Genomic DNA, 18,292 nt, shown 5'->3' on the forward strand with positions numbered 1-18,292 from the left:
AAATTATCTGACATATTACCAGTTCGGCGAAGATGATCACCAAGTCTTGAATGATTTCTGGTTAGTCTTGGCTGCCTTGTCACTGCTTTTATGACATACACACTTCCCATTTTTAGTATCTACTTTAAGATTCTTAACACTTTAATTGTAATGTCATTTAGTGAATTATCAGTTTCTCTTAATCTTTCACCTTTCTTACATTTTTCTGATCATACTTCACATTTGTATTATCTATTTGATTAATGATAAAAGCACTCAATGAATTCATTACTATTAATTCTCCAAACATCAAAGATTTTATTCTTTCACACTATGATACTTGTAGTTTAATTGGAGAGTGCACATACACACACACACACACACACACACACACACACACACACACACACACACACACACACACACACACACACACACACACACACATGCAAGGCACAAAGGAAATTCAGCAAATGATAATACTTCAGATTAATATTGGATTATTTATCTTAGAAAAATCCATGCTTTTCAAAATCACACAGAGCATGTCTGTTAAAAGCTTTTCAGTGGTGAATATGCCAGACCACACTTGGAACAGTGCAGCTAACATCATGGCAAGTTCATGAGTAGTAGGAAAATAGGACGACTAACATATCTTGTCCTTTAACACTTCATACCCAACACCTCCCTTCATTACCACTGCCTCATGGGTAGGGAAGGCAGTCTCATCCCTCTCAGACTCTGGATAGGATGACACCTGGCTCTGTTCATTATGAAATGTAGTTGGGAAGCCAGCTGTACTCCAGACTCTTGTAATTTATAAATATTTTGAGAGCAATAAAGATCAACCTTTTATTCTCGTGATGTTGAACAAAAGATATTATAGTTTATATATATATATTCTAAGAAACCTAATAAAGAAGTCCATTGTCCTTACTAATATCGGAAAATCTCTTCATATAGACTACTGGGGATTTGGTCTTGATAACAGTCTCACTTCATTGTAGCACTCTCAGTCGTTGTAATGTAACATTTGTATGATGCAATAAAGGCAAATCTCCATTCAATCCTGCCATCAAGAGGTGATGCTAGAAATCTTTTTGTTAGTGAAGACGGCTGACAGACTACTGCACACCCAGGAATATTTCTTTTGTAATATTTTCATCGGCTTAATCCAATAAAGATTATCCATCCTTATGCCTCACGCAAGCCATCAATCAACGATCATTAGTTTTTGTGATAAAGTACCTTTGTAAATTTCTTGTAAACTTAATGACTTTTCAATAAAATAGGTGAACATTCTTGATAGGCCTTCTGGGCTGTGTTTGGTGGCCAACAGGCCTGCCAATCATACCCCCAGAGGCCCGTTTTTATTCACCTATAATACTCAAGCTGCACACAAAATTTGCAATCGATACAGAGTTGTATGAATCTTGAACACAATATGATATACTCAATGGAAAGAAGTCTTGAAATAGCTGGATATAAACACTGTATCCTCTGAAGAAGTGAATTGATTTTTATAAGAAAAACGAAGATTTAATAGACAAACAAGGAATGCTTATCTGAGATAACAAGTTTTCTTTTAAGGAATGTGTAGGATGTTAGGGAATGTTGAATAACAAATGAATGATATATTTCCCAATAAAATTAGCAAGTAAGATTTACTTTAGTGTCAGATATATGTTAGATCCGTAGGTTAGGCAATAAAATAAAGGTGGTGGTTCTTTAGAAACTCTAAGCAGCGAGTGGTTGATGTTTAAAGTTTAGTGCTGGCTTTGGCGAAAGATCACACATGACTATTGACCCAAGCACATATGAGCAATAAATGCACAAACTACTCCCTCTTAATACATGACTCCTGTCAGAGTACCTTTAATGTGTTGGGATTCTTCTGTTGATTTCTGTTTGAGACTTCTTTTTTATTTTGAGAACTATGCAGCGCACCACCATCAGTCACTCTGTCTGAGCCTAAGTGTTTCCTTTCCACCAATGTCTTTTCACAGTTTTTCCCCAAGTGACCAGAAGTTTGCCACTGGATCTGATGATGGAACTGTTAGGATATGGGACTTTTATCGCTGTTACGAAGAAAAGTTCTGCGAGGTAAGGATACATTTTCTACATTGTTGTGTTGTTGGATCTTGGTTTATGGGCAATTCTTTTGTTGGATGCAAAATCTTGTTTATGACAAAGATTGTTAAGAACATCTCAAAAATATAGAAAATGACAAATTTGTTATATAGTTGCATATTTTCTCCTTCAAAAAGTTGTCAAGTGTAGAAGATTGATTTTTGAAATGTGTGTGTGTGTGCATAATATGTATGTCTCTGCACATGTGTACTTGTATTTTTGTGTGCTTGTGCTTGTGTGTCTGTGTCTTTGCTTGGTTGAATTTATTTAGTTGTGATATACAGAAAGTTTTGTAGGTCATATCTACTCTGATTCAATTCAGCTCAACTTTAAATTCACAGTCCTTGCATGGACCACTTTTTCATTAATTGTGGTTTTTCATACTTCTGTTTGGAAAGCTGTATTATTATTTTTATTTATTTATTTATTTATTTACTTATTTATTTATTTATTTTTTAGATTTGTTTATTTATTTATTTTTCATGTCACAAGTGAAGCTTCAACTTTTGTCCAATCCCTTATGTCTCATGAAATCAGTAAAAAACAGATCTTGTTACACCTTCTCTTTAGTCAAAACTTTATGTATACTGCACAGTTAGTTCTTTTCTTCCTTTCATCAAAAATTGTGATTTTCAGTCTTGACAGTCTCTCTTTAAGATATGTTATATACAGTAACTTCAAGAAGTTACTGTATATAACATCCCTTGATGTTCCTGATATCCTTTTTTGTTTAGTAGTCATACTCATGCTCCTTACACAAACAATATCTTTATTATTGCTATTTTTCCTCCAAGTCTTCTTAATTAGTTTTCTTAACCATATATATACTGTTTTCATTATATTTTGTTTTCAATCATTGCTTTCTTATCATCATTGACATCATTGTCTGAGTTCATATGTCATGTTTGTACCATTTGTGACAACTGAGATCATTATGTTTAACTTTTTATTCATGATATATCTTACAGATGAATTTTTATATCATTTTCTTTTAAGATACAGTTCTAAAAAAAATAAAAGAAAGAATTTGAACAAGTGACAAATCTCAGCTATTCAAACTTTTGAGGCCTTATTGTCCTTTCCATTTCCCTCCCTCTCAGATGGTCACCATTTCCACTTTGTGAGATGATTTTTTTATTCATCATATATTTACGAATTGTGAGATGATTTTTTCATTCATCATATATTTACGAGTTTCCAGAGCATTATCTTGTTTCATATTTTGTTAAAGGCCTTACTTGAATATAAGTATGCATAATCAATCCAGCCATTTCTCTCTTGGGTTGTGTCAATCTTCTGAGTGGAAACTTGATGAATTCAAAGCAATGAATTATAATTATTTATTGCATTTAAACTGACATTCTAAAAGTGTGATTGTCTTCCAAGTATCTCAGTCATATGTCCACAGTTGTGACACATTTTTGCACTAGCATTCATTAGTGACACCAATCTGTGATTCAGTGACTCCATTTTGTCTTCTCCCTTTATGTATGGATAATTTTTTACTCTCTGATTTCATTGAGACTATCTTTCTTCTCTGCAAATAATAGAATATTTTTTTTTATTTTCTCTGCTTGTATACATGATACACTTTACTTTTCTTCTTTGATATGTCATGTGTCAATAGGTCTTTTCCAACATCTGACATTATATTAATTTACTAACTCCTAGATTCTCCACTTGTAAAGCCTCTAATATTGTGCGTGTGTTTGTATTTACCTAGTTGTAACATGCAGGAAAAGAGCTATGCTCGTGCTGTCTGCTTTGTGTGTGTGTGTGTGTGTGTGTGTGTGTGTGTGTGTGTGTGTGTGTGTGTGTGTGTGTGTGTTGTATTTACCTAGTTGTGAAATGCAGGAAAAGAGCCACACTAGGGTCATGCTTTCCTGACTCCTAATCCATTTCTATCAAAAATTTTGCTTAAATTTATGTATGGTCTTTGCACACACTGCTTCATCATCAAGTTTGTTCCACGCTGCTATACATCTGTGAGGAAAGCTGCATTTTTTTTACTTAATTGTATTGTACAGGGTTTGAGCGGGGCTCAGTGTCCTGTCTCCATATCTCCATTTATCTAATTTTTTCCTTAAAGTTATGCACATTATGTGCTGTAACAACTTCATTATCCAATGCATTCCATTTTTCCACCATTCTGTGTGGAAAACTGTATTTTCCAATATCCTTCACACACTGCCTCATCCTGATCTTCTTTTCATGTTCTCTTATCCTTCCTTCTTCTGTCAACAGCACCAGGTCTTCTTTGTCTATCTTTTCAATATCATTTACTATCTTATACATTATTATTAGGTCCCCACATTCTCTTCTATCTAGTAAGGTTGGCAGTCCCATTTCCTTCAGTCGTTCTTCATATGTGAGGTCCTTTAATTCCGGCACCATCTTTATAGCAATCTTCTGTATCCTTTCCAATTTTCTTATATTCTTTTTAGAGCTCGGAGACCATACCACTGCTGCATATTTCAGCCTTGGGCGTATCATGCTTGTGATAATTTTTTTCATCATATCTTTGTTCATGTAATGAAATGCCACTCATATTAGTCAACGTTTTATATAATAGTCCAATTATCTTGTGTGTGTGTGTGTGTGTGTGTGTGTGTGTGTGTGTGTGTGTGTGTGTGTGTGTGTGTGAGTAAAAGAGAATCATTCCATATTGATAAAACTTTATTATCATCATGTGCATCTCATTTCTAATATTTATAATTATTTACACCATGCAAGTTGTTCCTTATTCATTAGAAAAAAATTATCATTTACTTTTTGCAATATCCACATTTCCTGTTTCCCTTTTAAGATTTTCTGTAAACAAAGAGCTTCATCAGAGAGAGAAGCTAAAAGTTAAATTGTACAGACATTAACAAAAGTGACAAACAGAAAAAAAAAAAAAATTATATATATATATATATATATATATATATATATATATATATATATATATATATATATATATATGTGTGTGTGTGTGTGTATATATGTGTATATATATATATATATATATATATATATATATATATATATATATATATATATATATATATATATATATATTACTTCTGTCAGCTTTATTCATTAGTAGAGCATAGGAAATTTCCAAAGGAAATGTTCCCAGCCCTCACCCTGTGTTTCACTTATGACACATTCATGGAATGTACAAGTAGACTTGTTTCAGGGACTGTTTTGCTTTCATTCTTCATTTACACTTGCTTTTTTTTTTTTTTTTTTTTTTTCAAAGAAAATTAAGGGAGTAAAATAAGTCCTTTTTTCTTATATTGTAATAAATGAATTTAAAAGTTGTTAAAATCAGTTATATTTACCTATTTGGTGGACAGGAAACAAAACATGTAAATAAGTAATCTCTCTCTCTCTCTCTCTCTCTCTCTCTCTCTCTCTCTCTCTCTCTCTCTCTCTTCTCTAATTATAAATACTGCATGATACCAAAGAAAATAAAAATGCATTATGATAATGATAATAATGGTAACAATGTTAATATTTTCACCTGGAGGCATGAACTTTTATGGAGATATAGAATATATAGAAAAGTCATTCAATTGAAGTATTAGTGAAACACCTAAATAAAATCAGAATAACAATGAAAAAAGTGACATAAAAGTCAAATAGAATATTGACATCTTGCATGCATTTACTTTAAATGCATAAGTGAAGTGGCATAGGAAACAATAAAATAAAACAAGTTGCAAGTTGAATACTTAAACTGTCAAGCATTCAGCAAAACTAGTTGATGGAAATATTTGTACATTACTACATGTTCATAATGCTTTGCTTTTGTCACTTCCATAAGCTGAGATGTTATTGTGCCATTACCTTTCAATTCTTTATACATTTACAAATGTATACTATTGTTGAGGAAGAGTGAACAGGTGTGTGTGATGGGCATGATAAATTAAGAGCAGCTGTAAATGCATGCTTGTAGGGAGACATTGCCTTGATGGCTCTTGATGGGAGGGTCTTCCACATCTGTTCTGATGGTTAGGTTGTCAGGAATAGGAAAGGTGATGGGTTTCTTTTGGTGCTGTAGACATGATCTACTTTCTGGCCTTTGATGAAGTTGCTTTATATGCTTTGAGATTAACCCTTGTACTGTTTAGTGCTGTGAAGATTGGCTCCCTCAACCCAAACACTTAAATGCTAAGATATGGGACACTGGTTGTGACTATATGCATGCAGATCTTATTTCACTTGCTGTCTTCTTAGGGAATATTGACCAGGTATAGTAGATATTTATTTAATGGTTAATTTCTTTATTGCCTCCTGTAGGATGGTACTGAGGTATTGTCTGACCTAACATTCCATATCTGGATTGGAAGAAGACTGCCACCATATTGTCTATGTCATAAATGGCAACAAATAATTTTTCTGTTTCTGTGAGACAAACCTTGACTGTTTTGGCCATCCTTCTAATGGGATGTCACTCTAGTATATAAGATAGATGAATTTACACATACATATATTTATTATGTACTTTATCTCCGTCCTCGTTTATCCTGCTAAGCACAGTACATGCATAATATACTTTTGAATATGTTCATTACTGTCCTTTACTGGTCACCATGCTTATTCTTAGATTTTTATATCGTGTTCCAGCATTGTTTTTATAATAACCATTTGTATTGATATTTTGGAAGTGTTATGTTAAGTGTTAGTTCCCACACAGGACATGGCACGGTGGCACATTATCCTGTAAAGATTGTTTATCTAAGTTGAGCAGATAGAATGTGAATGCAAAAATCATACTGTTATTTGCTGTCTTATGTCTGAAATTCCAACATATAAAATTAATCCTACTACAGAAATTATATGAATTACTAAATGTTTTTGCAAAATAATATTGTTATTATTACTTAAATCAACTTTTATCTCTTAACTAACCAGATTAATGAAAGCAGCAACTCGTTATATTAATAATCACTCATCAGAAAATTCTCACTTATTTTCCTAGTTGCAAGAACCACTTTTACTAATGTGCACTACTATTCAATGATCTTGAATATGTAGGAAATATCCTAATATGCCATAAAGTCAGTGCACATTTTTTATTTGACAGATTTTCCTAACAATGATTAGAATTATTGGAAATTTAGCAGCTGTTCAGTCTTCTTTATTACATTACATGCCAACTTACTGAGAATATATTATCAAGCAGTAAGAGGAAGGGAGAGATAAAAGCATAAAGAGGAATGATACAAAGTAAATCTTAGTGTTACTTTACAGTGCTGTAAAATTAGTTTATCCATGCTTATGTAAAATACAGCTTTCATTTTGGGGAAGAGGGATTGCATTCAAACATCTTTATTCAATGGAGTGGAATGAAAATTTTTCACCATTAACTCGCCTTTCACTGATTTTCTTTAATATCTTTAGTTTTGCTAAAATGTTCTATTCTTGTTATCTTTTGTCTTTGTTTCCATGGTAAATGTTCTTCTGATTCTGCTAATTAATTGTATTTTTCCATTCTATGGATTTTCTCCCATTCACTGATAAAATCAGATCTTGCCAGTATCTATCTTTCCTCTTATCTATGACTAAAGTGTTTGAAGAGAAATTTACTTAGACACAAAACTAAACTGGTTCATCCATTTGTAATTATTTTTGTTTTCCTTTTTGAGGAATTGCATTGAGATTTTTTTTCTCCTTAGCCAGCATCCTTCTCACATAGAAAATATTTAAGTTGATATTTCATATTCATTGTAAAGCTAATGATAAATTTCCTTACCTCATATTGAAAGCCTGCAAAATATTATGGTAATGTGTCATAAGCACAAAACATGCTTGCACAGCATTCCCCATAATTTGTTTTTACTTACATTGTTTGATAAGAATTAATAGGAAGCACACATGATTAGATGTTCAGTTAATTTTCACCAGCTTCCTGTTACCATCCCAACACATGTCACTGGACATTGTTGTTAGGGAAAAGAGAATACTCTTCTAGCCAACATTTTTCACAAGTACATCTTGCTTGAAAGCAAATAATTTCAGTTACATCTCACTGAATGGACTGAAATATTCCCTGAATGCAAGAAAAATAAAAGAATGTTTAACCATATAAGGAAAGTAAAAATGTTTTTTGGTGTAATAATTAAATCAAGAACACTTATGTGTCATTGCATATTCAAAGGCATCTTAAGCTACTTTCTTCCTCAAATAGTCAACTACATCATTGAGGACACAGTGCATTAGTGTTGTTTAGAAAGCTACACTAAAGACAGACAAACTTCGCAAGTGAAGTGATATCTGCTGTAATAACATCTATACTGAAGATTGCACATCCAGACTTCCCCAGTGATGTGGTAATAAGGATCTTGGTTTACTGACTTGGGTCACATCTAAGAATATACTCACTGAAGCTTCAAAGAAGAGAATTTTTTATTTCCATAAAATATAGAAAAAAAAAAATTATAATAGGAAACTTAGGTAGTATTAATTGGCAAGAGCACTGTGAAGCTTTAAGTTGTTTTCAAAGGACATCTTTCAAGGAGTACAATGTACACATTAAAGAGAGTGCAATACCCAATAACTCTAGTAAAAGTAAATAAAAATTGTTTATATATTTAATTCTTCCTCAAATGTCAAATTATTTTTATTATAGTCACTGCACACATGTGCACTCACACAAAGAATTAGACTGAAGGAGTTACAGTATCATACATTTCCCCCCTTCTAGTTGAATAAGATGACCTGGCTGCACATTCTGTAACAATTTTAGAAGCACTGATCTGCATGTCTCCACCTCTTTCTGTTTCTATAATGAGATTTGACATAAATCTTGGCCACCCACAGTTTGAGGTGGTCATTGGCCTGGTATGTAGAAAGAAATACTCCTTATTGTAGAAAGTTGTTAACCAAGTGTAATTGTCTTTCCTGCTGTACAGTGCATTAAGGAGTGTCACAAGCAAAAAAAGAGAATTTGGTTAAGTATCATTTTTTGTATTTGTCATTCATCCAGAAACATTCTTTTCAGGTCATGGAGCAGATGTGAAGTGCGTGGACTGGCACCCCGCAAAGAGCCTCCTTGCATCGGGCAGCAAGGACAACCAACAACCCATCAAATTATGGGACCCTCGCTCAGGACAGCCACTTGCCAAATTGTAAGAATACCTCTAGAAGTCAATGAAATTTTTTGTTCTTAATAGAGTTGATGGTAGACATAGTAATCATCAGTATTGCAATGATTTGTTATTGTATAATATACACAGCTCGACATCAAGGTAAGGTGAGCACAGTTGGTCCTGCAATACTCATACCAACAAGATCACACACAAGTATTTAAATAAGACAATGCCAATTCTTCTAATACGTACATTGCAAGCTTTCCTTTGCTCCTTATACACTGCTATATTGATCCAATGGGGATTTATATTAGATCACTATTCCAGGATGACAGACTTATTTTGTAATGAATGAATATATGCAAGTCCTGTCCTGAATTTTTATGGTATGTCTACTAGAATTTAAAGACCAATGAAAAGAATGGAATGAGAGAACTGGAAAGCTCAACTTCTATTAATTTATTCCTACATAGAGACAGAGGGATCTTAGCCTAGCATAACTTTGCATAGTTAAGACCAAGCTTCATAATAATTACTAAGGTTTATTTGGACTTCAGCTTTCCCAGGACTCCCTATGTTTGTGGGAGTACTCTTTGCATGTTTGGGAAGGTTCCACTCATACAGCTTTATTAGATAGTGTGGAATCAAAAGCTTTTCATCTCATCAACTCACCTCCTCTGACTTTCTATCTTTTATTGCTATTTTCATGCTAACTGCTCTACTGATCTTGCTAACTAAATGCCTCCCCTCCTCCTGCGACCTCGCTGCACAAAGCTTTCTTCCTCTCATCCCTGTTCTGTCCAACCTTCTAATACAAGAGTTAACCAGTATTCTCAATCATGCATACCTTTCACTGGTAAACTCTGGAACTCCCTGCCTGCTTCTGTATATCCATCTCCCTACGACTTGACTTCTTTTAAGCGGGACGTTTCAAGACATTTGTCCCTAACTCTTGGCTAATTCCTTTTAAAATTTTTTAGGGAACCTGCAGTTCCAGTGGGCATTTTTTTTCTAATATTTTGTTGCCCTTGGCAGATCTCCCTCTTATGTAAAAAAAAGAATAAATAAATAAGTAACCTCACTGTGGGTCATCTGTGGGATTACACCCTTAGTATGAAGGATAAACCTTACCCATCCACCACATCATCTACTCTCTCTCTCTCTCTCTCTCTCTCTCTCTCTCTCTCTCTCTCTCTCTCTCTCTCTCTCTCTCTCTCCTCTCTCCACCTGCTTTAACAAAGGTAATTTTTTGTTGTGAATGACTTTGTATAGTGATTTCATCCATTTGTAAACGTAACATTAAACCTTAATTCAGATTCTTTTATTTTTGTTTATTGCACTTCTTCATTGTATATATATATATATATATATATATATATATATATATATATATATATATATATATATATATATATATATATATATATATATATATGGGGATTTTTTTTTTCCCATTATCTATTGACCTGTCCTTGTAGAAACTTAAATAACATTCTGAGGCTATTATGGAAAGTGAAGTTTTGATAATGAATTTTTTCCACCAGGCATGCTCATAAAAGCACAGTGATGGATTTGAAGTGGAATGGTAATGGAAATTGGCTGTGCTCAGCATCCAGGGATCATTTATTGAAACTCTTTGATATTCGTAACTTATCAGAGGAGTTCCAGGTTAGTAAGAGTAGAATGTAAGAATAAAATATTGTTTGTAATCTGTTGTAACTACCACCACAAAGTATTTTGTCATGTTGAATTTCAACAAATAGGGCCAAATTTTATTCTTTTGATATGTATATGCATGCTTTGCACAGTTCCTGCTTCATTTCATTTTAAAAGTTTGTAAGTCATCTATTCTTATCGTTCTCAGTTCTTTCCCTATTTAAAAAGAAAATTTTTTTTTTTTATTTATTTATTTATTTTTTTGTATGTGTGTGTGTGTGTGTGTGTGTGTGTGTGTGTCAGATATTCACATTTAGGATTTTTCTGAATTTTAGATTTTGATAGTTTCTTTTTCTTATTCTAATGCCAGTTGAGTGCTAGTTCTCCACTTTTCTTATTCTAATGCCAGTTGAGTGCTAGTTCTCCTGTTGCAAGTCATGTATAGGTTCCCTTGTAATTTCAGCCAAACCAAAAGGCATTTTGCTAATATGTAGTTCTTAATATTTCTATGGTATGTTGAGTTATTTGCAGTATAATTACATGAAAATAATTCAGTTTTATATGATTTTCAGGTGTTTCGAGGTCACAAGAAAGAAGCTTCGTGCATTGCCTGGCATCCTCATCATGAGGGACTGTTTGCTAGTGGGGGTTCTGATGGTTCTATATTGTTTTGGCATGTTGGGTACGTCATGTAAATTAGCACTTACGAAAATTACAAGTTGATTTTTTAATGCCAACAATTTGAAGATTAAGAAAAAGCTCCTAAACTATAATGTCTGATATACAAGAAAGTATAGTATGAATTGCTTCAAAGAAAGCCTAATAACTGCTGTCTGTATGAAGAAAATTCCCTTTCTGTTATGATGCTGTTTCACTGTTAATTATGTTTTTTTCTTATCTACAGTAGTACAGCTATTTATCCAAATCAGCTAGCTTTGTCTTCCTAATGCAAGATTCTTGCTTGTTTTTTTTAACAGAAATGATAAGGAAGTGGGTGCTATTGAATCAGCACATGATGGCATCATTTGGGATCTAGCCTGGCATCCCTTAGGTCACATCCTTTGTTCTGGATCCAATGATCATACCTCAAAGTTCTGGACCAGAAATCGTCCTGGGGATAAAATGAGGGACAAGTATAATCTCAACACTTTGCCAGCAGGAGTTCTTGCAGATGATTCCATGGACATAGGTGAGTGTTTTTTTTTCCTTGAGAAAATGTAGGTCATGTAACTTTCTATAGAGTATCTTCTAGACCTACCATGACGGAAGATACTTGATATACAAGGTAACTTTTTAAATGCAATGTGTAGGTATGCCAGTTAAATTTGAGGCCATTTTCTATTTGGGAGCGTATATCAGGTGAAGGAAACAAGAGTATTTTGGTCTCTGATAAGTGATGGAAATGTTTTGATGATCTCCATACCCTTATGCATCATTTGTAATTTAAAATCCAATTTGTCATGTCTTCACCACAACTCATTCCCCCAAAAGCTTATTATTTTTACCAAGATAGTTAGTTTCTTTGTCAAATGCTGTCATCCAACTCATTACATTTCCAAACTACTGGAACATTCTGTTCTGGGATATATATATATATATATATATATATATATATATATATATATATATATATATATATATATATATATATATATATATATAGAGAGAGAGAAAGAGAGAATTATTTATTTAGGTGTATGTATTATTCATTCAGTTGCTTTATCTATGTGTACATTTGATTTTTCCAGATGATATTCCACTGAATACAAGTCTGACCTCCCAGGGTGTAATCCCTGGAATGGGTCCTGAAGATAAGGTAGAGGAAGCAGAATCCACTGGTCCAGAAACCATTCCTGGTCTAGATTTTGACTCCTCTGCTTTTGACAGGTGAATATTTAATGGCACTTAAGAATCCAAGGCATTCTACTTTGCACTGGGAAATATTAATTATATATATACTTTTAAGAAGTATTGCAAAGACTGATTCTGTGAGTGTTTTTATGTCCTGGCCTATAGTGCCTGTAGGTAACTTGAAGAGTATTGGAAGTACTGTTCACTCATTAGTGGCACAGGCAATTTTATTTATAGTGGTACCCATATTAGCGCCCATATCACCACCCAAGCGCATCTTCAGTGTAACCATCTAGAATCTGTCTATCATGGTGACATGTAGGTAACTTTAAACCACTCGACAAATGGCATAGTGTCAAGGCCATACTTGGTGGGATTCAAACCTACGCATGGACATCTGCCCAATCCCACGCTCACTACCTTATCCATTATGCCACTGCCTCCCTAGTAGTACTCCTCTCCACCAGGGGCTAATAGGGTAAGAGTGTGAATGATGTGTGTGTGTGTGTTTAAGTCTGTGTGTCTGTGGTGCTTTGTTTAGTTTGTATGGACCACCTGATGCAAGCATGTACATTGGTAGATTACTTTTATTTTCACTGACAAATATCCAGGTAGCTTTTTCTTCTGCTTCTTCTTATTGTTCTTATTCTTATTCTTATTCTCCTGCTTTTGCTTTTGCTTCTGTTTCTGCTACTTCTTTTTCTTCTGCTTTCTATGTGTGTGCATTATTCACCACAGTAGTCTGCCTTTCTCTTACTGAAGAAGCTCAGAGCTCATACTAATTGATCTTAAGGTAGGACTGAGACCACGTCACACACCACACACACCGGGAAAGCGAGGCCACAACCCCTTGAGTTATATCCTGTGCCTATTTACTACTAGGTGAACAGGAGCTACACATTAAAAGGCTTGCCCATTTGCCTGGCTGCTTCCCGGGACTCGAACCCGGGCCCTTTCGGTTGCGAGCTGAGCGTGCTAACCACTACACTACACATTGTGTAACACTATGCAGTGTGTGTGTGTGTGTGTGTGTGTGTGTGTGTGTGTGTGTGTGTGTGTGTGTGTGTGCATTTTCCTAGTTGTAAATATTTACCTTGTGTTTTTTCAGGAAAAGAGCTATGCTCATGCTGTTCTGTCTCCATACCTGTAGTCATCCAGTTTAGCCTTAAAGTTATAAATATTTCTTGCTTGAACTACTGTTTCATCCAATTTTTCCATATTTCTATGCTTTTGTTTTGGAATACTATATTTCTTAATGTCTCTCCTACACGTGGTCTTTTTTCAATTTCATACCGTGTCCTCTTGTATATCTTGAGTCCCACACCAATAATGTTCTTTGTCAACTGTGTCCATCCCTTTCCATGCTGTGTATATAACAATGAGGTCTCCTCTTTCTCTCCTTTGTTGCAGTGTTGGAAGTTTTAATCTCTTTAATTGTTGTCATACATTAGGTCTCTCAAACAGGGAACCATTTTGGTTGTAGCTCTTTGAATCCTTTCTATCTTCCTTCTATCTTTCTTATTATGTGGTGTGTGTGTGTGTGTGTGTGTGTGTGTGTGTGTGTGTGTGTGTGTGTGTGTCTATGTTTGTGTCCGTCTCATTTATGCATGTTTAGCTGATATCCATTCCACCACATGTGAAATCTTTCATCCTCACTCCAGAGTTATCTCTTCTATCTAACATTCTCTTCATGCTCTCCATTCATCTATCCCATTCATGGCCTTCCCCATAGCCTTGCATGTCTCATATCATGTCCAGTGTTCATTGTAATTTCCATGTTCTCTGACATGACTTCATGTGCATTATAGTCCTGCAACTCTATTATTTCCAGATTTTCCAAGAAAACTCCTTATGCGAAACCAATCCCTAAGACCTTCCAGGCAGCATGGAATGCAGCAGGAGGCTTGGAGGATGAGATGGAAGAGGAGAACAGTGCTGTACGTGATTGCCAGCACTTTCATCCAGTATTGCTCATGAAATTGTGATACATGATGTGAAAAGTAATCATATTTTGATACTTAAGTTGAATTTCTTGAATATGTTGTTATTTATTGATAATTTCTAAGCTTTTTTTTTTTTTTTTTTTTTCATTACCTGCAGACAAGCTGGGTAGTGACAGACAGTGCTGGACTCTTCAGCCTACCAGCCAACCTTCCTGGAGAAATGGTGTACACTGATGATGGAGATGAACTGCCTCCAGGATCAGTTCCTCTAAACACCATTAGAGCTAATTCCATTCTTTATTGTGGTTTTCTGATTCCTCTAAGTAAGTAACTTTTTGAGGGATATTGATTTATTTTTTATTATTATTTCTTTGCTGGATTTGATTATTGTATTTGACTTTATTTACTCTTTGTTAATAATCGTGCATGTTTCTATAATAATAGAAGGGTAAATGGGAAGCTGTATTACTGAGTGTTCCCAAATTATAATCATAGAGAGAGATTGGAACACAAGTTTACCCAAACCTGAAAATGAAAGCTCACTTATATAAACTGTACAGATTAATGATTTTTAGATGCTATATAAATGTTTTGTATTTTTTAATGTGTGCTCTTTAGTTTTCTATTCTACAATACATCTGTCTCCCTTTCTAGGATTAGGAACAAAAATTATTGATGATTTTTCCCATACAAATGGACTTTTTCTATCAAGTGGGGTGGCACATTATGAAAAAAAGGAATGTCAAAACATTTAAGTTTCTTACCATTTTGAACTCTATCAACACATTGTACTTTCCTCTCCCTATCACATCTCATCACTTTACTCTTTGTCACACTGTCAGCTTTCCTGTTATACACCCTCTTTAAAATTTTGAAATTTGTAAGTAGGTTTTGGAAATTTCCAGTAGCTTATCTGAAATGTTCCACTGGCTGAAGTATTACTATCGTATTTGACTTTCAGATAAAATACCAGGGGATGTAATTCAGAATGCTTTCTCTACCATGGAAGAAGAAGAAGCTGTTGCAGAAGTTACAGGAGATTTTGAATTTGCCAGGAAACTCATAAAAGAAAAGAACCAGCTTATCAATCCAAATGCAAGGTACTCTATTTAAAAACTGTGAAAAATGTATATTGATTCATAAACTATTTCATATTAGAGCAAGAGACAATAAATTCAACTTGTATTAATACCATTTGTTGAAGCTATTGCATTTCTGTAAAACCTAACTTGAACCAGTATGCTCACATAATTCTTCTCATTTCCAGCACTGAGGAACAACCAGAGAAGAAGGCTCCAGCTCCACCACCACCAGGCTTCCAGCAAAATCAATTTAATGAGCCACCAAATCCTCAAAACTTTAATAATAATCCACCCAACACCACCAACACAAACACCAATGCCTTTCCAAACCCAGCAGGCTTCCCAGGAATCCCAGCAAACTTTGGGATGCCTGCTGGTGCTCCCCGCAACTTTGGGGCCACACGAGGGAATTTCCGAGGCCTCCCTGATGCAGGTTTTGGTCGAGGTGGTGCCCAACGTGGAAACTGGCCCATCAGAGGGGCACCCAGAGGAGGAGGCCCTGTTGCAGGGGGACAGAGATTCCCCAATGAACAATTTCCCCAAGGGTTTGATAATAAGGATTGGTCTTTTGAGAATCAGAATATTAATAGAGATAATAATCTAAACAATGGAGGGGATATGGAGGATAGAGGAGGAGGCAACCAGAATTGGATGAGAGGCTGGGGTGGTCGAGGCCGAGGTCGAGGAGGCGGCTTCAAAGACTTCGAGAAACATGAAGAGAGGGAACAAGGGAACTGGGGTGGCATGAATAACCATTGGCAGAATAGAGGAGGAATGCAAGGCCATGGAGGTGACAATCAAGATGGTATGTCAGGTGGTCGGGGAGACCACATGGGAGGAAACAGAGGTTATGGCAGTGGGGATCGGAATGGTAGCTATGGTGGGGGTGGGAATGATAGAGCTGGTGGTGGGGGAGACTGGCATGGTGATACTAATTCTTGGAGTGGGAAAGCTGGAGGATTTGGTAATAAAGATGATGACTACAACAGTGGAAGGGGAGGAGGGTGGAGAGGGAGAGGTCGTCCATTCAGGGGAGGTGGAGGAGGTGGAGACTTCCAGCGGGGTGGATGGGGAGGAAGGGGGGCAGATTTCCAAAGAGGTAGAGGAAGAGGTGATGACTATCAACAAGGAAGAAACTGGGGGGGTGGTCCACCTCATGGTGGCAGGGGCATGATGGGGAATGAAGGTCGAAGTGGTGGGTGGGACAGATTCCAGTAGCTTGTGTGTGAGTGCATGTGAGCATGTGTGTGTGAGTGAGTAATATATATATATATATATATATATATATATATATATATATATATATATATATATATATATATATATATATATATATATATATATATATATATATATATGTGTGTGTGTGTGTGTGTGTGTGTGTGTGTGTTTGTATGTATGTATGTATGTATGTATGTTATTTGCACTGGGAATTTAAGTCACTGAGTTGGTTGACATTTTATAAATGGTGTTCAGGTTTGTTGCTTTGATCTGGATTTTCTTTTAATGTAAATTTGACTATTGCATCTCTTGAAGGCCACCATATATATTAAGAGCACTCTGTGTTTAAAGTTCTGTACATATAGTATAATTTTTTTCTGAAAAAATGAATTATTTCACATTATTCTTCTGCTTAATTTTGAAATATTTTGTTCTGTTTCACATGATTGTGTTAATCCCTCATAAAGCAAGCACATCTGTAACATTGTACATTGTAAAGAACATTCCTACATCATGATAAGAGTCACCCATTTTAGCATATCTATTTTGTCATCATCATCAGAAATGTACAAATTTTACACATCCATCATGCTTTATTGGAACTGTCCAATGGTTATTTTTTTGTGATATCATTTGGTATTTATGTAATAGTTCTTCAGATACTATCAATCTCTTCTTATATCTGTAAGTAACACTTGAGTTTCAGCCTCCACTCACCTCGTCCTTCAAAATACTTAAGCACTTGGTGGAAATGAAGTTTCCTTCATCTCTGTACCACAAGTGTTATCTGAAATGAAGGTCTGCATCAGGTAATGCTTTATACACAGAAAGATTATAGACATTTTTATATTCAAATTAAGTAGATGAAGTATTGTAAGGTTCCATTTTCAGAACTACCAAGTAATTCACTAACTTAAATTTTTTTAGAAAATAGTGGACAGATGTTAGATAATGGGAGAAATTAGTAATTGTAATGATTCCTGGGTTAGATAAAGGAAAAAATTGCAAGTGCAGTTATTCCAATCACAAGTCCAGGTGTTGGATGTAAAGGTCATTATGTATCATTTTTTGAGTGAACAGTTGTGTGACTACTTGATGGTGGATTGTAAGGCTACTTGACTGAACATAAGTAACTGACTACTCTCACAGTTATAAGGGATAACAGCCATCACAGTAATAAGGAATATTTCACCAACCAGTCTTCAGACTTAGCTGTTTCTGATAACTAAATGTGGCTGAACTTCCATTGATTGTTACACGTTTCTCACCATCATTTTGCTCAAGGTGGCGATATTCTCACGGAAACCAATGTGACTTACAGTATTTTTAAGCGTAAATATCATGTGGATAG

At 35.0% G+C, this 18,292-nt stretch overlaps 1 protein-coding gene across 1 annotated transcript in view; it reads left to right on the forward strand.

The window, feature by feature from the left end:
- The window catches only part of LOC123516529, a 29,005-nt gene that overhangs the window by 10,691 nt on the left and 22 nt on the right, over window positions 1–18,292 (forward strand). Inside the window, 11 exon segments of the mRNA XM_045275953.1 lie at window positions 1,986–2,066; window positions 2,069–2,082; window positions 9,101–9,227; window positions 10,733–10,856; window positions 11,417–11,526; window positions 11,822–12,033; window positions 12,593–12,731; window positions 14,527–14,632; window positions 14,796–14,961; window positions 15,600–15,738; window positions 15,906–18,292. The exon segment at window positions 15,906–18,292 is cut by the window's right edge and continues 22 nt beyond it. Of these exon segments, the coding sequence (XP_045131888.1) occupies window positions 1,986–2,066; window positions 2,069–2,082; window positions 9,101–9,227; window positions 10,733–10,856; window positions 11,417–11,526; window positions 11,822–12,033; window positions 12,593–12,731; window positions 14,527–14,632; window positions 14,796–14,961; window positions 15,600–15,738; window positions 15,906–16,938 (2,251 nt within the window). The 3' untranslated portion in view covers window positions 16,939–18,292.

This window comes from Portunus trituberculatus, chromosome 41, assembly GCF_017591435.1.
Source record: "Portunus trituberculatus isolate SZX2019 chromosome 41, ASM1759143v1, whole genome shotgun sequence".
NCBI classification, from domain to species: Eukaryota; Metazoa; Arthropoda; class Malacostraca; order Decapoda; family Portunidae; genus Portunus; species Portunus trituberculatus.